Raw genomic sequence first — 20,685 nt, 5'->3', positions numbered from 1 at the left:
TCTGCATGGAGTAATTGGTCAATGAACTACGCAACTCCTTTCAATTGATTTCTAAAAAAGAGCTCTGCTTCAAAGAAGAACGTATTATCTAGGAAGATATGTATATGCTTATATATATATATATATATATATATATATATATCTATAATTTTATACAACTGCATTAACATCGAAAACTGACTTCAGTTCTCCTGCGAAGTATCCAAAAATATTACCATTACGGTCACATTATCTGTGGTTCCATTCTCAAGAGCATATCTTACTAATACTCTTGCTGCTTCATTGGGATTATTTATGTCTTTTATCATCTCACACGCCTCATGGTCCTCTATCACATCCCACAACCCATCGCATGCAATAATTAAGAACTGATCACTCGTTGTAATCTCAACACTTGTCGTAAATGGATTTGCCACTACCAATGAATCAAAAAACTTATCACCAAGTGATCTGGTAACAGCCAGCATCCCATTGACTCTGCTCTTCATTATTAAACCACCCGCATTTTCAACACGCTGCAGCTCCAGAATATCCGAAGCCTTGTGATCATATGTCAATCGTATACTGTTGCCATTCCTGAAAAGTACCACTCTTGTATCTCCAACGTTCGCTGTATATAACATCCTCTTATGTTGTTGTAAATTTATCGTTTCGTCCTCACTGGGCACTGTGGTATCAGGTATTTCCCATCTCAACACGCAGACGGCTGCAGTGCAACCGCTATTCCCCTTCAATGCATTGTTAATCTCATTATCTGCATGCACAAACGAGTCATTCAAAACATCCCTCAGATCACGGGCCTCATCCTCTAATATTTTCTGTTCCAAGTATCTGTGTAAGTTCGCTCCACACCATTTAGAAGCCTCACTTCCTACATGTCCATCAAAGATAGCAAAATAACCCCAATCTAGCCTTGATGCAAAATTCTCAACGTATGTATGAACATCTTCCATCGTTTTCCGAAACTTGGAGTTGTTATTTTCGGCCACCCCAACCTTATACGTCAATTCGTATTCCGGAGAGTCTGACATGACTTCTAAAAGCAACTCGATATATCCAAGGGTTCTTTAAATGACTTCAATGAATAAAACTAACGTCCAGTGACCTCAGAAAAAAATTGACACGCCTTGAACCCTCACAAATACCAATAATGGAACTTATCCAGTTATATAGCTCCTTGAAAAGACCACAAAGTTTTGTCAGTCCTTAAATATGAACTAATTGAACTTTTATCAAAAAAATTCCAATCAATAATGCAGTTGTTAGAAACGAGATAAGGAAAAAAATTGACAATAACTAATTGTGCTTTCTCTCGCAATCACAAGTCACAGGTTTCTTCACCTCGTATATACTGCAAGGCTCTTGTTAGTTTGCAGTTTATTTCTACTCATCTCATTATACTGTTGTCCTTTCAATCTTTAAAACATTTAAAGTTCAACTTTTCGTAATTTCTATATTTATCGTTTCCCTCTATCTGCCCGAAAAGTTGTGAAAGTGTAAAAGGTTAAAAATACAAACTTAGATTGATAAATCATTGCATAAATGTTGGCGGCAGGGAGATTGAATTTGGATATGTGAAGATATTAAAGATATTAAACTGTAGTATATATATATATATATATATATATATATATGAAGATTAATCCCTACTTATAAGTACAAACCTTCCAAGTTTTCTTCAACCTTATTTTTGAGTACACGTTCTTTTGCTTCCTTGAAATCTTGTGCTGTGACTTGCATTCTTCTTTCTCTTAGAGCCAAAAGCCCCGCTTCTGTACACATTGCTTTGATGTCTGCACCTGATAGGTCATCTTTTGAAGTGACCAAATTATCTAGGTCTACGTCCTCTGCTAAGTTCATCTTAGATGTATGAATACCGACGATTTTTCTCTTTGTTGTTATATCGGGGTTTTCGAACAAAATCTTACGGTCGATTCTTCCGGGTCTGATCAAAGCTGGATCTAAACTTTCGATTTTGTTTGTAGCCATGATGACTTTCACATCACCTCTATCATCAAACCCGTCCAATTGGTTTAAAAGTTCCAACATAGTTCTTTGAATCTCTTTCTCACCGCCACTGTTTGATTCATATCTCTTGGTACCAATAGCATCGATTTCATCGATAAAGACTATACTTGGCGCATTCTCTGCAGCGACTTTGAAAATTTGTCTACAGAGTCTTGGACCGTCACCTAGATATTTCTGAATCAATTCGGATCCCACAATTCTTAAAAATGTAGCAGAAGTCTGGTTCGCCACAGCCTTTGCCAATAACGTCTTACCTGTACCTGGAGCACCATACAATATGACACCCTTTGGTGGTTTGATACCCATTTCTTCGTATAGTTCAGGATGCGTTAGTGGCAACTCGACTGCTTCTTTAATCTCTTGAATTTGTGCCTCTAATCCACCGATATCACTGTAGTTTTCTGTTGGTGATTTATCCATCTTCATCACAGAAACCATTGGATCGGCATCGTCTTGCAAGACACCAACAACTGACATGGTCTTATGGTGTAATAACACAGAACAGCCGGGTTCTAATAGCTCTTTGTCAACAAAGGACAAAATGGAAACGTAGTAGTCTGGTGTCGTAGGGCTTGTCACTATAGCATGGTCATCGTCCACAATTTCTTCTAAAGTACCAATAGATAACGGAGTACCTCTGATATCGTCTAGCTGCTTCTTTTCTTCCTCTTGTTTCTTCTCAAATGGTTTCAAGATCTCAGAGTTTGTCACATACTCTTCTTCCAATAGCAAATGATCTTTTATACGTTCCATTCTCAAAAGTTTTAACTTACATCTTGTGCTTGGATAAACGCTAGGAAGTTTCTCCACCGTAGAGGGCCCCTTTCTCTTCTTTCTACCGAATTTTGATTCTACTGGTGGCTCATATTTTGGCTTTTGTTTCTTATCCTTTTTCTTCTGCCCATGAGAAGAAGCTCCTTGACCCATTGTTCGTGCTGTAACTTAACTTATACCTTGATGCCTTACTGCCAGCTAATAGTTCGTGCCTCAATGCAACTCGATAATTGGACGGTAACAAGCTGATATACCTAATGTTGTGCTGTTAGGCGTGTATCTTGTAAAGGTTGATCTTTAATTTCGCCACTGGCTTTTCTAATATTTAGTTATTCCAAATCCTGACTTTTGATATAAAATGAAATAATAACAGATGAAAACAGTTTGAATGCTGTGAGTTGGCAAGAAAAAGGTGAAGGAAAGTAGCATCAATACTGCATCTTACCATCGGTATAAGTCTCTATCTTACTAATTTTAACCATGAATGATGACGATGGTGCCAAGCGTGGTAATATCAATGAACTAATCCAACAATTTTTGAGTATTATTCCTGAAGAATTTTTCGAAGAGTATTATAGAAAGAACAGCGATCCTAAGATCAAAGACGAACCGGTTTCTAAATCCAAGGGGACCAGTGCAAATGCTAACAAGCCCACAAAGGGACAAATTCTAACGCAGGCGGTAGAATACGTGAATTCGTTACAGGAACAAGTCGATCTCAAGAACAGAGAAGAAGTCGAGCTGATACTAAGAGTTAAAGAATTGTGCAAGGAAACAGGGTACATTGTCAACGATTTGAACCTTGATAACACAAGCGCGGAGTTAGCGTTGTCCAGAATCGGCGTTGGTCCGTTAGCTGGCATGAGGGAGCAACCGAACAACAAAGGATCTAAAAACCAATTTGCCGGTACCAGTGCCGGAGCCAGCATTGATGCTGCCGCAGGAAATACCACTAGTAAAACCCCTGGCACCGCTGCCATGTCACCTGTGCCGCCAACAGGTTCGGTTGGTCCAGCAGGTATAGCAGCAGCAGCGCCAAAAGAAGGACCCAAGTATAGATTCGAATACGGTGGTTATAGTGAATACAACAATGAACCCTGAAATACAATAAAGAACCAAGTCACGTGTCATGATTAAGTCACGTGATACTATCACAACTGACGAAGAAAACATGGTCCAGCTTCGAATTTTTTCTAAAGCGAAAACACGAAACAAACTAAAACCCCGAAGACATATTTGAAAAGAACATGGCAACCACCTAATTATACCGGGTAGTGACGACCAGCAGACTTATCCGGCGACAGTTTCAGACATTTGGATCCGTGCGCATCCTTGATTGTTGAATTCTAGGTACAAGAGGTGGTAGAAGAGGCGTTGTTTCTCTCTGAAGTGCACTTTCGCCGTCTATCTTTTTTCCTTCTCCTTTGAAGACTAAAGCCAATAATTCTTTTCTTTTTAACTTTAATATCGTAAAGTTTAAGCGAATTGTTCTGGGTAGAGTCAGTGCCAGTTTTCTGTTTCTGTTGTTAAGAGAGTACGATTGGGGTATCCGATTTAATTGCTCATTGTTACTAGCTGGAACTGGAGCGCGGAATATTCATTATCTGGAGTTCAAATCAACTTTTTTACTTTGATTTAGGGGTACGAGACGATTTTTTTAGTTTAATGACTGAATATTACGGAACTCTTCAGAAGAGACCGTTGGAACAAGAGTCTGTGGCAGAGGGAAATGGTGGCTTGGAGTCTGGGAAGAAAGCGAGGGGAGATTCTGACGTGTTTGCCGCGAGGAGTCCGGAGAATGAGGACGTAGATGTGGATGCGGATGCGGATGTGGATGCGGATGCGGATGCTGATGCAGATGCAGAGGAAGATGCTCAGAAGGATATACTGGAAGAAACTAAGGCCGACGAATTGGACGAAGTGGTTGATGAATACGAAGAGAAAGAAGTCTCTTCTAATTTCAACGGTACGGCATCTGACCATGTTGGTATAACATCTTCTAACACAGGTTCTACAGCACTAGCTGCTTCTTCGGCTGATACTAATAGCGGTAGTGGTAATGGTACTGGTACCATGGCCACTAATGGTACTTTGAGCGATAGACAGTATGCCCCCCAGAAACCGGAACATCCGATAAAGTTGGAAAGACGTTCGGTTTCTAGGAAGTATGTTTTCCCTGTCATTTCAAAAGAGGATTCTCTTAATGCCCGTTCTTACTTGAAACAGTTTGGTTCCGCTAGGTTCTTGGACGATTACCTACCAGAGGACTTGAACTCTTTATACGTGTATCATATGATCAAGTTATTGGGATTTCAGATCAAAGATAAAGAATTGATGCTTGCCATACAGGAAGTGGTCCATAACGCTGACAACGATGATAGTTTACCTCAGAAGAACAGCTCTGAAACTAAAAATGTATCAGATACATATACAGCTACTTATCCAAGTCCAAGTTTCGAAGATCCTTTAGAAAAGAAGCATGCTGTTAGATTGATCAAAGACTTGCAAAAAGCAATGAACAAAGTGTTATCGACTAGAATTAGACTAACCAACTTCCATACCATCGATGATTTCGTGGCAAAGTTGAAAACTGCTAAAAAAATTATTGTACTAACGGGCGCAGGTATCTCAACTTCTTTGGGTATCCCTGATTTCAGATCATCTGAAGGTTTCTACTCTAAGTTGGGAGATCTTGGATTAAATGATCCACAAGATGTTTTCAGTTTGGAAGTTTTCACGGAGGATCCATCTGTCTTTTATAATATTGCTCATATGGTGCTACCCCCAGAGAACATGTATTCACCTTTACACAGTTTCATCAAGATGATCCAGGATAAAGATAAACTTTTGCGGAATTATACGCAGAATATTGATAATTTGGAGTCTTACGCCGGTGTAGAACCTGAAAAGATGGTTCAATGCCATGGTTCATTTGCAACTGCATCCTGTGTCACATGCCATTGGAAGATTCAAGGTGAAAGAATCTTCCCAAATATCAGAAACCTACAACTTCCTATTTGCCCTTACTGCTATAGCAAAAGACTAGAGTTTTTCAAGACCAAGACTGATGAAGAGCTTGCAGATGGCGAGGATGATGATATGGATGACCATCATGGACGGTCAGTACCCAAATCTTTTGGTGTGTTAAAACCTGATATCACATTTTTCGGTGAAGCCCTTCCGTCGAAATTCCATAGACTAATTAGAGAAGACGTTTTACAATGTGATTTACTCATCTGCATTGGTACATCTTTGAAAGTCGCACCGGTATCAGAAATTGTTAACATGATTCCTGCCCATGTACCACAAGTTCTAATCAACAAAGACCCAGTAAAGCATGCCGAATTCGACCTATCCCTTCTTGGTTTATGTGATGATGTCGCAGCGTTAGTGGCTCAAAAATGTGGTTGGGATATACCACATGATAATTGGAACAAACTGAAAAATAAGGTATTTGACTCCGAAGAGGTGGAAAGGGGTGTTTATAAGGTCCACCCGTTGAATGAATCTCCTGCAGAACTAGAAGCAGAAGAGGAGAAGCATTTACCCTTACAGCAATCGACTGCTGCATTAACTCCTCCTGTGTCACTATCTGCAGATTCCCCTGGCAGATCATCTTCATCATCTCCACAACCTCCAACACAAACCGATATTGCAAATAATCAAACTAGTACATAATTGAATAAATCTTGTTGCTTTGAATCACTTATGATCTGATCTGTTTATGTTATCATCGAAATCTATCTCTCTTTCGAATTGAAACGGTAAGTTCTCCATAAAGAAGATAAATACATCTCAGCAAAGCTTGACATGCTCCATTATATACAAATAAACATTTCAAAGGTTACTCTTTGAAAGTTAGTTTTGATACTGATGCGCCTTCTCTTCTTTCAGACATGTATCTTCATCATATTAAGGAAACATCTCAAAAGTGATCTTTTCAATCTTGCAGATGTAAAGAAAACAGTCTCAATGGCGGAATTGAATATGTGAAGAAAATAGTGATACCGGGAAGAGTTCTAGGTAGTGCATCATAGACCCCAAGATGATTGACGTGACAATTCCGCTAAAAGAGTACAGCATTGATGATACTGGTGTTCATGTCTCGGATACAATCAGCCGTTCTTTTATTATTTTTGGGGAAGAGTTACCATTATTCATCACATCCGTCGACCCGTTAAAACACCTGTTTCACTCTTTAGCTATTAATTTGAAGGATAGCCTAGTACGAATTGATAAAAATGCAGACTCACTTATCAAACATAATGACCATGTATGGCAATTAGATCCAACGTTTATCAGAAAAACCGTTTTCAATTCCGATTATCTAGTGAACAATGTAGGCCAACAAGGTCGAATCAGCTTCCAATTCTTTTACTTGGAGCCACCATTGAAAACCAATGAACAAGCATTAGGATCCAATGGTAATGAATCGGATATACTCCCCTCTTTTCAACCACTAACTGCATCTCCACCAGGATCAGCCGAAAGTACGGATTCGGTTCATCGCGAATTGAAATCAAAAACAGTGGAGTTACCAATATACTCTTTGATGAATATGAGACTCAGAAACATTGCAATAAGACCAGAAAGGAATTCAACAACTTCTCAAGTAATATCTTCTCTTGATATTCAACTAGCACGCAAGTTTGAGGAGTTATTTCCAGAAGAACCATATCTTACTGTTGACTCCCTATGTTACGAACTCTGCGATGGGAATTTTAAATTACCCCTACAACCTATGGAGGAAATGATAGAATTTCCGCTTAATATGAAACGTCATGATGCATATACTATAAATTATCAGTTACAGGATTCCACGAGATTGATTAAAGTTACAATTATTTATAAGATCGGATCCTCTTATAAAATTCGTACGAGCTGGGAGACAGAAGTGTGTCTAGGGAAGCCAACTCCCTCTAAGTCCATAGTAAGTTCAAATACCAGCACGCCTACCTTTATCCAGCCTCCAAGTGTCCAACTACCGCGTGTCCTGGCGCAGGCGCATTTCAATTTCCTTCAATCCAAGATAACCGTTAAGAAGGGAGAGCCCTTCAAAGTCACTTTACAAGTGGAAAACACTACTCCTAGAGTGTTAAATCTCGTAGTGTATCATAGACCAAAGAGTCCATTAGCACAGACCTTGATTCTTATCACAAATGATCTAAAACTACCGCTGTTATCACCAGGAACAACCTTCCAATGTGATCTTGAAATCATCGCTATCGCAAAAGGTTATCATCACAATACGAAAGGAATCAAAATAGTAGATCTGGAAGCATTAGATGTAGTAGACCTAGGCTCATCGTTATCCATACTAGTGGAATGATTCTGTAATACAGCAGTAAGTACTATATATAGGATGAGCTTTCTTTGTAGACAACGATATCACGTGATACAAAAATACCAGGCTTTCCCCTATTGACGACTTGAAAGATTCAATTGAAGTTGAAATAAACGTCTACAAGAGGGAATCAAGCACAGCAAGGTGAAGGTGAAGACAGCTCTCTAGCGTGTAAGTTAGATTTATTAAGGACACGAGTGGTGTATATAGATACAATTGAACAAGATGGCTGATAAGTTTCCTGAGTTAGAAGACGATCTAGTGCAAGATGGATTTGTTACTGGAGATGGTGACGAAACAGAGTTTCTAAGAAGAGAAGCCGAGATCTTAGGTGATGAATTCAAGACAGAGCAAGACTCCGAGCTTCTAAGTAAGGACGACTCTGATTCAAAAACTCTTGGAACATCTGTCAATGAAGCAGATGCCATTGCAGCAGCATCATATCAACCACAAGACGTCGAAGGTGTATCGAACCCGGTAGAAGAAGAAGAAGACGACGACGAATTCGGAGAACCACAGAGTAGTTCTGCTGAGCCTGTTGTAAGAGGGAAGTCCGAGGCTTTGGAAAACTGGAAAGCTAGACGTGAGCTTGAAATTTCTGAAAGAGATCAAGCTGAAGATAAGGCCAAGGCAGACTTACAAGAGGAAGCTGCAAAACATATTGATGATTTCTATGAAAACTATAACATTAAGAAGCAACAGGGAATTGATCAAACTCAAAAAGAAGCTGAAGAATTCCTTGCTAAGACTCATGCTTTTGCCTCTCAAGATTTGACTGTTTGGGACAAAGCTCTTCAGTTGATCAACTTGGAGGATGCTGACATTGTAGATGGCAGAGATAGATCCAAATTCAAGGAAATCCTACAAAGGTTGAAGGGAAATGGATCCGCTCCAGGCGCCACTGGTCAAAAATAAGTGCTCTTAACGTTAGAAACGTACGAATCGTGATATATATATATATACGTATGTATACGGGATCTGTGTATAGATCAACATATGCGTAACATTTATATACACACCGACACGAAAAGACTCTAATTAGAAAAGGAACACACGCATATTGATACAAATCAAACTAGGAACAAATCAGTCTGTTTATTAGGCAATTGGGTTCCTGGTTAGATATGAGAGACTAAGGGCAGCGAAAATGATTGGTTTTTGATAATGTGGTATCCTACCAAGTTCTTGAGATAACGTTGATCTCCCCAAGTATTTGAGTAGCTCCCAGTTAATATCTAAATGTTGTGGGTCGCTCAGCAAAGTGAATGACAACATGATGATGATCGATTTATGTAATGGCTTTAGACATTTGGAATGTTGACCGTTGAAGATTAACATCACCACCTGTCTCCAGAGCGTCCATTTTACACATTTGATAAAATTGTCACTGAAGAAATAACCATACACTCGTTCTTTGACCGACCCGCTTGATTTCTTATCGGATAACTCATTTAACTCTTCTAACCTTTGCATGAGTATCCTTGTCATTGAACCATGTTGTGTCTGAGATTCCTTTGCCTCTGAATCGAACGTCATTGAGGAAGTATTCACTTTATTCTTCTTAAGCTTCTCTTTCAAAAGGATGGATTTCACATTCTTATAAGTCTTGACGACATTCCATGCGACAAATAACAAAAGGAAGTCCTTCCAAGGTTTTCTAGTCTCGAATAATATCCTGTATAATCTCCCCTTCGATTGATTTCTGTGGTATAGGATTGGTATCAAGAGACTAGCTGCCAATTGCCTGAGAAGAATCCAACGGCGTTCGCTTATACTGGAATAATCAACCCAGAGCTTGATTTGATCTACAACAGATTCTACAGCCCAGTATGAAACAATCCAATGCGGTAGCTTAGCCTTGAGCTGCGAGAGACCAATCGTTAAACCCAGGAACCAGCTGGCATGTCTTTGACGAATTATCCTTCTCAGTAACGGTATAGCAACAACGATAGGCAAACCATCGAATAATGAACTGGCCGTTAACTTCCGGTGCTTTTTTAACAATGCTATAAACCCATTAACACCAATAACTCCAACGATGCGACGATACAAAGCGTTTCTATCAATTTCCGAATCATAGTCGTACGCTAAAAATCGAATGAATCTCGCCAAACGAGTATTCGAATTCAATGTCATGCCTTATCCAATCAGTCATAAGTTCTGCAACCCTCACCTGCTGATTGAACGTTCATATATGCCTTTCAATTGACGTGAAGTCTATCATTCGTTCGTTATCTACCTTTCGGTGAAATCTAATCCTTTAAAATTGTTTGGAAAAATGTTACTAAAGCCTTTGAAATTAAAACGATTCCTTATATCGCGAACTTTTCACCACCCCTTTAACAAAGAACACTCGGCGAGTGAAATAAAAGGACCAGCTTACTAGAAGAACAGTTCTCGAAACTAGATTACGTGTTAAAGATGTCTGTGCCATTTAAGGTCGAGGCATTGTTTCCATACACCTCAGATTTTGAGGATGATTTACCATTTTCCAAAGGTCAGATCATTACGGTGCTTGAAATAGAAGACGATGAGTGGTTCTTTGGTGAGTTTAAGGATGCTGATGGTAAAACAAAGCAAGGTATTTTCCCCAAAGGTTTTGTTAGTGAACCTTTGAAGGAAACTGCTAGTGAGCCTGCTCAAGAGAAGCAGCCAGAGGAGAAACCAAATGTGGAAACTCCGGTCAAGATTCCGGAAACACAGACTGTCAATCCAAATGCTGCAGCTGCAACTGCACCAGTCCAGAAGGGAAAGGTTTCTCAGGATAATGTCAGACAGTTGAGAAATAGTCTGTCGTTTCAAGAAGGTTCTGGTGATACTGAGAGGAGTGGTTTTGTTAATAGCGATGATTTGGTAAAGGAGGCTAAGTCGGAATCTAAAATGTCCTTGCAGCAAAGGATATCCATGTTACAGCATATGCAGAAACAACAACAGGAACAGGCGGAAACTTTGCATAAGCGGAAAAAAAGTATTTCTAGTGTGTCGTCCCCAACCGGCAGCGTTGCTACTGCTAGTGCAACTTCTCCAGTTAATATTGAAAAAAGGGAAAGTTATGATGCCTCTGTTATTGAAGATTCCGATGCTGAAAATCCAGAAGTTGATGTCAGTACTTCTAGCATTCACACAGCTCCACCAATTCCTAATGATACTGCTTCAATTGGCTCTCACCCTCAGCGTACCTACTCTATTCCTGAGGAGTCAGTTAACGAGAATGACGATCGTGATGATAATGATGAAAATGAATCTTCTGAAGACGAAAATGAAGAGGAACAAAGACGTGCTGCTTTAAGAGAAAAGATGGCAAGACTAGCAAATGCAAGTAGATACGGTATGCCTAATGCGTACTTCAACCCATTTGGAATGCCAATGCCTTCTGCTGACTCTTCGAAGACCCCAACCAAAAGCAAGAAACCAAAGGAAGAATCTGAAAGTCCAACTGAAACGTCATCTCTTCCAACAGCGGTTCCTGTCATGCCATTTGCCGACCCATCGATGCTGCCAATGTTTAGGAAGAAGACTGAAGAAATTGCTGTGGAAACTTCTGGTCATGCCGAAACCCCAGAAAATCAAGCTGACGAAGAAAGCGAATCTAGCTTTGTAGATGGAGTCGATGATGCTCAACCTGCTATTACAGGTTCGGTGAATTACGACAAAGACCCAGACTTCCAACATAAAGATGAAGTACCCGAGGGAAGTCAAGGCCTTTCTGGATATGAATCCGAAGATGAAACTACTAAGAAAGTGGAAGATGAAGAAGAGGAGGCTCCGTCGCCAACTGTTCCTCAAAGAATTAGGCCCACTCATGTTTATACAATTGATACTTCTCCGGGATCCCCACAAACTCCACAAACTCCACAAGCTACTAACGCCCCACAAAAATTGCCCGCAGCCCCTCCAATTCCATCTGCTCCTTCCGTCCCGCCAATTCCAACAGGTGCACCAATTCCTCCTGTTCCTTCAAGCGTACCTGTACCACCATTACCAACAAAGGCTCCAGCACCAGTTTTAAGCGTTAAAACCGAAAACACTGAGCAGAAACTGCCAACAAAACAGCCCGCTGCTGCCCCTGCTCCTCCAGTACCAAGCAGTGGCGGCCCTCCACCATTGCCTCCTTCTAATGCACCGCAACGAAGACCTTCAATTCAGACTATTCCAGGTGCAGCAAACTCATCACCAGCCACTCCTTCATCTGCTGCTCCACAAATTCCGGCCAGTTTCCAGCCATTAAGACGGACAACTACGGCGAAATTTGAACCAGGTACTATTCCAGAATTAGAGTTCTCAAAGCAAAGTACTTGGTGGTTAACTAAGACAGTTCAGGCTGATACTGTTAAACCAAGCAAAGTAAAATACATCTGGGAATCTCAGGATCACATAGTTGAAAGAAGGAATACAAATAAGTTGGTTGTCAGAGATTTCCAGTTCTTGTTCGAAGATTACTCTCAAATTCAAGCATATGTTGTATATGATCCAAAGAATCCAATTGAGACAGCAATTTCCCATCAGGACTATATTCCCTCCTCATCACAAAGTACTGGTAGTGATCTGTTAATCAAAACAATTTACGAAAACAGTAACAAATGTGTTGGTAAAGCTTGTCATTCATTTATTCCTCAAATATTGGGTCCAATAGATAATCTAGTCCCACCAATTGCTCAAAGAACTTACGGTATCACCGTTTTTGAACATGCTTATAACACCGCAATAGATGAAGCTGCGCTAGGAAAATTGGTACCAGGTTTGATACTTGTTGCAAGAAACGCTGAATTTACCTTTGACGATGGTTTAACGTACAGCTTGGGAATAGAAACGCCGTTTGTGGCCATTCTAAAATCTGTGGATCTTGAAACTCAATCTTTATCAGTGATTGAAGAGCTTGGTGGTGAGTGCAAAGTATCTATGTATCCACTTGAAAACTTGACTAAAGGAAAGTTAAAGGTGGCCAAGCCAGTACATCGCAAGGACATTGGTTGGTAAGAATGATACAAGGAAGTAAAACAAATTGACCTCTTGAAGAACAAATGCAAGAACACATATGCTGCTATTTGAATAAATATATAGTATATACAATATTGATTGAGAAGGATACTAAAAAAGTTAAATACATGAATAAAGAAACAACTCAAAACTTGATGTTAAGCTTGTTTCTCATTTTCGAACTTCGCCCAGTAGGGATAATCTGTTTCAAACTCCAAATCCAAACCTTTGTATCTCCAAGCATGTAGATATAGCTCTAACGATTCTGGAGTTGGATCTTTTGGCATTTCTTCGTCGCATTCAGGACATCGTTCTTGATTTTCATTCAATTGATCCCAGACATCATCCAGTTCAACCTCGAACCGCTTCCGTAGCTTTTCGATTCTTTCGTTTGTTAGTTGAGTCCAATCTGGGGTCTCAATAATAAACCTTGACCGTAATGGGTACGTTGAGTTATCAAGGTTATAAAACGGATCGTTTGTAATGGGGTGTCCCTGTCTTGCCAAATGGATACGAATTTGATGTGTTCTTCCCGTGAAAGGTTTGCATAATACAATTGATTGATCAGTTACGGCATCGTATTCCATTAATTCAAACTCAGTATGTGCGTCTTTCAAAGGGGATAATGGCTCTGATTTAATTTTCAAGTCACAGGTATAGATTGGGGATTTATCAACTGCAGTTTCAGGAAATTTTCCTTTTACTCTAGCTAGATAATATTTCTTCATATCACGATCTCTTATCTTAGATTGAACTCTGTTAGCATCGATGGGATTTTTGGCCAGAATAAGTAAACCAGAAGTGATCTTATCCAAACGATAACATGGGTGTACTGGATATCCCAAAGAATCTTTCAACAGCTCGGTTAAAGTATTCTTATAAAAATAGGCCGTTGGGTGTACCGGAATACCATTGGGTTTATTAATGACTAGTAATTGTTCATCTTGATGCACAATTGGAATTCCCATAATGTGCTTCTCGTCACAAATTGGTTCCCCCCAGTTTTTGACTGGAGGTTCATGGTTGTGTTGGTAGGTGAGTAGAATATCTTTATTCTTAATAATGGGATCTCCTTCCAGCTGCTTACCTTCCCTCAACAGCTTGATAAAACCTTCCGTTATTTTCAGTTGTGCTTCTTCATGGGTATGTGCAAACTCGTCAATGAATATCTGGGTCAAAGACTTGCCGAACCATCTGCCTTTCACAAACGATGATCTTGCATTATAATATGGTGCGATTTTCCTTAACCCATTTTGAAAGTATATCGACATCTCTTCTTCCAACACTACCATAATTAAGGCAAGCGATTGTTAACAGAGATAATGTCAAACGCCACACAAAAGAGCGATGCTACAGGTGGGGCAAGAGCTGACCTTGCCGTATTCCTATGTTGCACTTCATCTCATCTCATCTCATCGCTTGTATTTTATTTGAAAAATTGGTCAAACGTTTCTTTTCAGTTGATGATATCCGTACAAATGATGAGGTAGAGCAAGGAATAGACAACGGAGTTCAAATCTGGGCCAACGCGTTTGTGGTCAGATGGAATCCAAGTTCCATGACTGACAAATTTCTGTTGGTTCCCATGCTATGTTCAAAATGCATAAACAATTCATTACATATATTTATCGTACAAATCCTTCATCGTAGAAGAACCCGGATTTGAAGAAGAAGAAGACTCTTTGAAACTGTTCTTGTCGAATTTTCTTCGCTTTGGTGCTGCATCCTGTTCTACAGAAGTTTCCTGTTTCCGTTCAGGTTCTGTACGCATCATAAGTTCATATTTGGTCGGGTTTGCCGCGAAAACATGGTTCAACTTCTCTTTATTGACTTCGAAATCTTTAATCCCCGAGCGAACAGCCTCTTGTCGCACCCTTTCATTGATTACACCCACTTGCAAGGCATCCCCAGTCAAATGGCGATGGAACATCTTGGATTTGGGATCTATTGTACCCTCTTCCTTTGATTTATAAATTCTTGATTTTGGATCGTACAACATCTCCTCAGAGGACATATCCTGCAAATAAGCAGCTTTATCCTCCCTTAGTCTGACCGGATTATATTTCTCCTTTGGGCCTGACAGCGGTTGAGTAGCATCGAACCCGACATCTTCCGGTTTCAAACCCAATCTTTCCATCTCTTGGATCTGAACCTCGTCCATTTCCCTATGACTTGTATCGGGCCCCTTATGATTCCTTTCAATCTCCTTTATATCAGGCGTGTACCCATACCACCGATCTCTTTTCGCATCATAATTCGACTCAATAACTTTCTCGTCACGTCTTCGTACTGGGGCGTCCAAATCTAGGTCATATGAATCCTTCTTCTTACGGTTCCTTCCACTAGGCCTTACATAAGTGAATGCATCATCGATTTCTGCCGTCCCTGAATCGGGGACTGAACTTTTCTTTAGCCTATGGTGGGATAAGTAATCTTTTTCTTCTAATTCAGTGCCGGTACCAGTACCGGTACCAGAAATGGTACTGTTACTGTTAATGGCACTGGTACTGGCACTTACTTCACTTTCTTCTGCCAAATACCATGGCTTGTTCTTGATAAAATTCGGTATATGTTCGTTCTGGCCCGGTTTCCCACGCGAACCACCACGGTTACCACGCGCTCCAGAATTACCCCTACGCATCACGAAACTCCGTACTTAACTTGGTCTCTTAGGTTCATCAAACCTCAGTGCCCCCCAAACCTTTATCTGGTAACATCAGCGAGAGAGAGAGAGGTCAGATAATGCGAAATGCTATTTCTCACTTTGGCAGCAACTTGAAATATTATTTCTTTTTCACATTTTTCGTACAGAAACTACAGAAGGAACAACAAGCATACACAATGTGCAATATATACGCATATTGACAAGAAAACGAGTTCTCGAGAGAGAAACAGCGAACCGAAGGGAAACTAAAGGAAAATAGGGCCTGACTATAGGCTCACGATGTTTCACATCGTGACATTTCAACGTTGAACCTGAGTTCTAGGCTATCTGGTTGCCCTGTTCCTGCTTCGGACCGTAAAGATGTACATTTTTCGCAGTGCGATATACCTTTTGTCGGTATTTTCCGCCCGTTTCTCGGGCGCTCGAGAGAACTATTTGACTTGGCACAGAACAGAATGGTAGGCACGTGGTAACACGTGGACGAAACGCACGCATACAAAAGGCAGTATCGTCCGAAGTAACTTAAGAACAGAGACAGTTATGAATCATATCTCAATACACACTTTCGTCTGTGGCTCTTCCACAGAATGCGCGTACAATAATAATGGGAGTAGCAACTCCAGTACTTTCTCTTCCCAATGGAGATGTGGGTAGTCTATTTTCGATTACTCTTCCAGCAGTTTTCAGCATTCAGGGCAAGTCTTGGGCTAGTCTTGTGAAAAGTGAATTCGCGGTGATATATTGATGTGCAAAATGATCACCTAGTTCTACACCATTGGTCCTCACCCACCTTGCACATGCCCTCGTAAAACGGATGTGCATATGTGTGTATGTAAACATGTATATGTGAATATATATATATATATATATTTATATATATAAGCGAGTGAGATAAGTACTTTGATATGTTGCACGGGACCCCACGTTGGAACGTTTCCAATCCAAGCACGTGACACGCTTTTTTTTTCCCTTCTTCCATTTTCCACTTAACTTGCCTTTTATAAAGGGCCCACATAGTAAATCCCAGCCTTATCATTTCGTACCATTCCACTCTTCTCTCGAGATAAGACTTTCTCTTCTTTATAAGCTGTTAGAAACACCCTTGAGAAGGACAAGGTTTCAATTTATAAGACGGGATACTTCGAGGCAGTAGGTTTTTTTTGTTTTGGTAAGAATCGTATCCCTGTTCATTCCCCTATCGCATCTTGCAACCTAGAAACTAGAGATATAAGGGCCCAGATATGAAGTTTGGGACTCAGATATTGGATAAGTCTGTTCCTGAATGGAAACTTCACAATATCGATTATCAGCAGTTGAAAGTTGGTATCAGACGATGTACTACGGTACGAGAGGGCCAGGACCCAGAATTTAGACCTAATAGTATCGAAGATGATCCTGAACTACGATCTTTGAAGAAGCTGTTTCGGTCGCAATTCGAGATGATTAATGTTTTCATCTCGATGAAGTTGAAAGAGTGCAGTACACGGATCGTTTCGATAGAGAATTATTTGACTCAGTTGCATTTGATTAAGGATGAGAACAAAAAGTTACGTAGGATCAAGTTAATCAACCAGCATTTGGATAGGTGTAATTTAGAATTGCAGAAATTGTCCAGGTATTTGATTTTGCAAAAGATTGCAGTGAGGAAATTGTTTAAGAAGTTCTTGAAACACTACCCGTACGGTACGCAGTTGGCACAGGAGTTTATCAACTCGTTGAAGAATTGTCCAGAATTTAAGGAGGGCCATGAAGGTGTATCTATGTTGACTGTGGATTTGGATCCATACTTGCTTGAGATTTCGTTGATCGTTGATCTTTTGCATGAAATGGAACAGGATGCTGACCAGCAACCTGTTGATTCTGGTAATACCAAAACTGGCAACACATCGAATTCTCGGGCCAATTCTAACGTTGGGATCACTTCAGGCACTGCTCCGTCTTCGAGGAAAAGTTCCGTGGTCTCTTCATCGCATGTTATAGACAGTACTTTGAAATTCGACCATTATTTCTTATCGAAGTTCAACCCCTTAGGGTCATTTTTAATATCAAAGGAAAGTGAGGATGAAATTAAGTTCCTGTTGATTAACCTTGGTTTCTGTTTGTTTGATGACTCCGTGATAGCTACTTCTAAAAAAATCTTAAGCGGGGATGCTCTCTTGTCTAAGAGAAAGGGATCCATTAAATCGTTACGTATGTTCAGAGACGCTCAAAGGGAAGAAGCTGCGTCTAGTTCCCAACGACGTGACACAGAATCAAGCCCTCCAGTAGGGTCACCGGAATCTGACCCCGGTTCTAATAGGTCACAACAATTATCGAATTCTTCCTCATCTGCTCATAATATTCTTTTCGAACCGTTGGCAAAGCCTGGCGCTGATGTCACCAACCTTTACAATTCCACCGAGGAAAATCTTTTCCCGAATTTGTTAGTATCTTATCCGAGCTCCAACGATTCCATCCTGCTTTGCCATGTCGGTGGCCTTCGTAATCATATATCTACTGACACCATCGAATATACTGATATTAAAGCTGTATTAAACGGATGCGAACCATCGTTGATGCCAGTATCTAACAGACTAGACGAATTTTGTCGCGATTGGTGTTACTCACATAACCTCAAGACCACAGATCTCGTCATCAAATGCAGAAGAAGCAGATTTATTATTAGTCATTCATCGATTGAAACTAACAACGACTATCTGATTTGCATTGACGACAATATCGAGATAAACGATAACAAACTTCCATTTGCAGTACTAGAAGTGAAAATTCTCGAAGCAACTTCATCGTCGTCTGTACCAAATAAGACCTATTCCAAGAAACACATTGATCCAATAATGGTAGATCTTACGGAGAAACTAGTAACGGATAACCTTTCCGTTTACCCTACAGGTAGGAATTTTACTCTTTGGGAAATGGCTGGAAAAATAGCAGGAGGTAGCAATCCACTTGCATGTCTCGATGGGAACCTCAATTTTGAGTCCGTAGAAGAGATGTTCGGAGCTGGTAACGCTCTTTTGAAGAAGACTCACGACAGGTATCAATCACTGCTAAACCCACCTACAATAGAATTTTCCCAGTCATCATCCCAAAACACAGCCGTGAATATCTCACCTACTGTAACAGAACGTGAAAAGCCTAGAATTCGTTACTGGAATGAATTTGATGACGGAGAAGAGGCAATGGATCAGGACTTTTATTCCTGTCTTGACGAAGACGATGACGAATACACACACGATACTGGTCTCATCAGATTTAACCCATCATTCATAATTGCCATCTATCATCTCTTATCGAAGTTCCAAATTGCATTCGGTATAATTGACGACGTCCAAGCTAGGAAATCTTTATTAAGAGATGCAGGTAAGTCCTACAACTCAATAGACACTGACACTTCCATACTTACTTCTTCTTCTTCGGAAAGAAACGACGTGAATAAGTTTTGGGAACTCGAAGAACAAAATTCAGAATCAATATATGAGTTCGAGCATGACCAGGTGATATCTTTCTTCTATGTTTCTTCATTGCTAATATCCTGTTTGACTACAGGCGTAACCATTGGTATCATGACATCTTTGTTCAAATCACTCAACGATGATACACAACTAGAAAACGAAACTTCTATTTTGACGATGATATTCATATCATTATCCATATCCTTAATTCTCGGTGCATGGTCTTTGTTATTAATGTTTTCAAGATTCACGTTTGCACCTACTTGGCATTATATTACTGGTGTTGTGATCTTCATTATCATAATCTTTGCAGTATGTTATGGATTTATAGAGTTGATATTGTAAAGCAATTTTATAATAGTACACAAACTTCAAAATGTTGATTTCATTTGGATCTATGATTTCAACTAATGCATTAATTAATTGTATATTAGATGAATAAATGATATATTCAATTCGTACATTGACATGTTTATGAATGGCTTTTCTTCAGTTTCTTTTTCCTTTTTTCGTGTTCCTTTAACCAAGCTTGCTCCCTCTTATCTTCAAGCTTCGCCATTTTTGTAGCTCTTTCCTCTTCTTCAAAGATCTCCATTTCGTTAGCTTCCATATCGTCGTCATCATCTGAATCAAAGTATTTCCTTTTACTACCTTTGTTGAAGATAGACCAAATTTCATCTCTATCGTACGGTTGTGATTTGGAGCCTTGTTCACACTCGTCTAAATCATCATCTTCAATAAAGTCTGAGAGATCTTCGTCATTCTCACTGTCATAATGTTGATCTCCGTGTCTTGCCATAATTTGTTTCTTTTCTTTAAGTTTTAACTTCTTCGCAAGCTTTTCGTTTGGTTGTGCAAAACGGTTGAAAGACTTTACCATCACTTTCGACTTCGGTTCTTTTACAGGTTTAGCATCTTTCGTTGCCGCCTTTGGTTTAGCGGCTTTATCAAATCCGAGTTTCTTCGGGAGCGGCTTCTTGTCTTCCTTTGGTCCTTCCCTAGACTTCTGCTCTGCTCGCTTCATTAATTCATCAAACGATAGTTTCTTGATTGGCTCCCTTTTCGGTACCACGACAGGATACTTTCCGCTTGTGGTATTGACACCAGGTTTTTTCTTATAAATTGGAGCCTCATCCTTCGGCGATGACGCTTTATGCCTGGCCTTAGCAGCAGGTTTAGTCGATGTGGATGATATACCTTGCTTCAACCTACGCGCTTCCTTTAATCTTTGAATAGCCGGGTCAACTTCACGAACGTAATCCTTGGGAAGTAGTTTTTCTTCAGATTGAAGAGATTTAGCTTTATTTTGGTTTGCGGAATGATTCGGTTCATTAATCTTAGTGGTCTGCTTCAACTGCTGTAACTTAGCCAAGAAGCTCATTATTTTGCTATATCTTTGAAGAGAGCAGGAGTACTGGTAGATAGAATATCGATTAATGTATACT

At 40.0% G+C, this 20,685-nt stretch overlaps 12 protein-coding genes across 12 annotated transcripts; 6 read left to right on the top strand and 6 right to left on the bottom strand.

The window, feature by feature from the left end:
* Nucleotides 1-182: 182 nt before the first annotated feature.
* Nucleotides 183-1,031, bottom strand: PTC1 (type 2C protein phosphatase PTC1; the record flags this gene model as incomplete). The annotated part of the gene is made up of 1 exon (XM_455742.1): nucleotides 183-1,031. One exon carries the CDS (start codon nucleotides 1,029-1,031, stop codon nucleotides 183-185), a length of 849 nt encoding a protein of 282 aa, XP_455742.1.
* A 619-nt stretch (nucleotides 1,032-1,650) lies between these two features.
* On the bottom strand, nucleotides 1,651-2,955 carry RPT2 (proteasome regulatory particle base subunit RPT2; the record flags this gene model as incomplete). Its single annotated transcript, XM_455741.1, has 1 exon — nucleotides 1,651-2,955. One exon carries the CDS (start codon nucleotides 2,953-2,955, stop codon nucleotides 1,651-1,653), a length of 1,305 nt encoding a protein of 434 aa, XP_455741.1.
* A 327-nt stretch (nucleotides 2,956-3,282) lies between these two features.
* On the top strand, nucleotides 3,283-3,903 carry RTG1 (Rtg1p; the record flags this gene model as incomplete). The annotated part of the gene is made up of 1 exon (XM_455740.1): nucleotides 3,283-3,903. One exon carries the CDS (start codon nucleotides 3,283-3,285, stop codon nucleotides 3,901-3,903), a length of 621 nt encoding a protein of 206 aa, XP_455740.1.
* A 564-nt stretch (nucleotides 3,904-4,467) lies between these two features.
* On the top strand, nucleotides 4,468-6,480 carry KLLA0_F14663g (uncharacterized protein; the record flags this gene model as incomplete). Its single annotated transcript, XM_455739.1, has 1 exon — nucleotides 4,468-6,480. One exon carries the CDS (start codon nucleotides 4,468-4,470, stop codon nucleotides 6,478-6,480), a length of 2,013 nt encoding a protein of 670 aa, XP_455739.1.
* A 367-nt stretch (nucleotides 6,481-6,847) lies between these two features.
* Nucleotides 6,848-8,131, top strand: TRS65 (Trs65p; the record flags this gene model as incomplete). Its single annotated transcript, XM_455738.1, has 1 exon — nucleotides 6,848-8,131. The coding sequence occupies one exon, from the start codon at nucleotides 6,848-6,850 to the stop codon at nucleotides 8,129-8,131; it is 1,284 nt and encodes a 427-aa protein (XP_455738.1).
* Nucleotides 8,132-8,371: 240 nt separating this feature from the next.
* On the top strand, nucleotides 8,372-9,061 carry CLC1 (clathrin light chain CLC1; the record flags this gene model as incomplete). Its single annotated transcript, XM_455737.1, has 1 exon — nucleotides 8,372-9,061. One exon carries the CDS (start codon nucleotides 8,372-8,374, stop codon nucleotides 9,059-9,061), a length of 690 nt encoding a protein of 229 aa, XP_455737.1.
* A 183-nt stretch (nucleotides 9,062-9,244) lies between these two features.
* PEX35 (Pex35p) lies at nucleotides 9,245-10,282 on the bottom strand (the record flags this gene model as incomplete). Its single annotated transcript, XM_455736.1, has 1 exon — nucleotides 9,245-10,282. One exon carries the CDS (start codon nucleotides 10,280-10,282, stop codon nucleotides 9,245-9,247), a length of 1,038 nt encoding a protein of 345 aa, XP_455736.1.
* A 285-nt stretch (nucleotides 10,283-10,567) lies between these two features.
* On the top strand, nucleotides 10,568-13,123 carry BBC1 (Bbc1p; the record flags this gene model as incomplete). Its single annotated transcript, XM_455735.1, has 1 exon — nucleotides 10,568-13,123. One exon carries the CDS (start codon nucleotides 10,568-10,570, stop codon nucleotides 13,121-13,123), a length of 2,556 nt encoding a protein of 851 aa, XP_455735.1.
* A 158-nt stretch (nucleotides 13,124-13,281) lies between these two features.
* Nucleotides 13,282-14,415, bottom strand: PUS6 (pseudouridine synthase PUS6; the record flags this gene model as incomplete). The annotated part of the gene is made up of 1 exon (XM_455734.1): nucleotides 13,282-14,415. One exon carries the CDS (start codon nucleotides 14,413-14,415, stop codon nucleotides 13,282-13,284), a length of 1,134 nt encoding a protein of 377 aa, XP_455734.1.
* A 323-nt stretch (nucleotides 14,416-14,738) lies between these two features.
* SLU7 (mRNA splicing protein SLU7) lies at nucleotides 14,739-15,764 on the bottom strand (the record flags this gene model as incomplete). The annotated part of the gene is made up of 1 exon (XM_455733.1): nucleotides 14,739-15,764. The coding sequence occupies one exon, from the start codon at nucleotides 15,762-15,764 to the stop codon at nucleotides 14,739-14,741; it is 1,026 nt and encodes a 341-aa protein (XP_455733.1).
* A 1,265-nt stretch (nucleotides 15,765-17,029) lies between these two features.
* VTC5 (Vtc5p) lies at nucleotides 17,030-19,585 on the top strand (the record flags this gene model as incomplete). Its single annotated transcript, XM_455732.1, has 1 exon — nucleotides 17,030-19,585. The coding sequence occupies one exon, from the start codon at nucleotides 17,030-17,032 to the stop codon at nucleotides 19,583-19,585; it is 2,556 nt and encodes an 851-aa protein (XP_455732.1).
* Nucleotides 19,586-19,712: 127 nt separating this feature from the next.
* Nucleotides 19,713-20,621, bottom strand: SPT2 (Spt2p; the record flags this gene model as incomplete). Its single annotated transcript, XM_455731.1, has 1 exon — nucleotides 19,713-20,621. One exon carries the CDS (start codon nucleotides 20,619-20,621, stop codon nucleotides 19,713-19,715), a length of 909 nt encoding a protein of 302 aa, XP_455731.1.
* Between the last annotated feature and the right edge of the window lie 64 nt (nucleotides 20,622-20,685).

This window comes from Kluyveromyces lactis (assembly GCF_000002515.2).
Source record: "Kluyveromyces lactis strain NRRL Y-1140 chromosome F complete sequence".
In the NCBI taxonomy this organism is placed as follows: Eukaryota; Fungi; Ascomycota; class Saccharomycetes; order Saccharomycetales; family Saccharomycetaceae; genus Kluyveromyces; species Kluyveromyces lactis.
The sequence above is the reverse complement of the archived record's forward strand: the minus strand, read 5'-3'. Positions and strand labels throughout refer to the sequence as shown.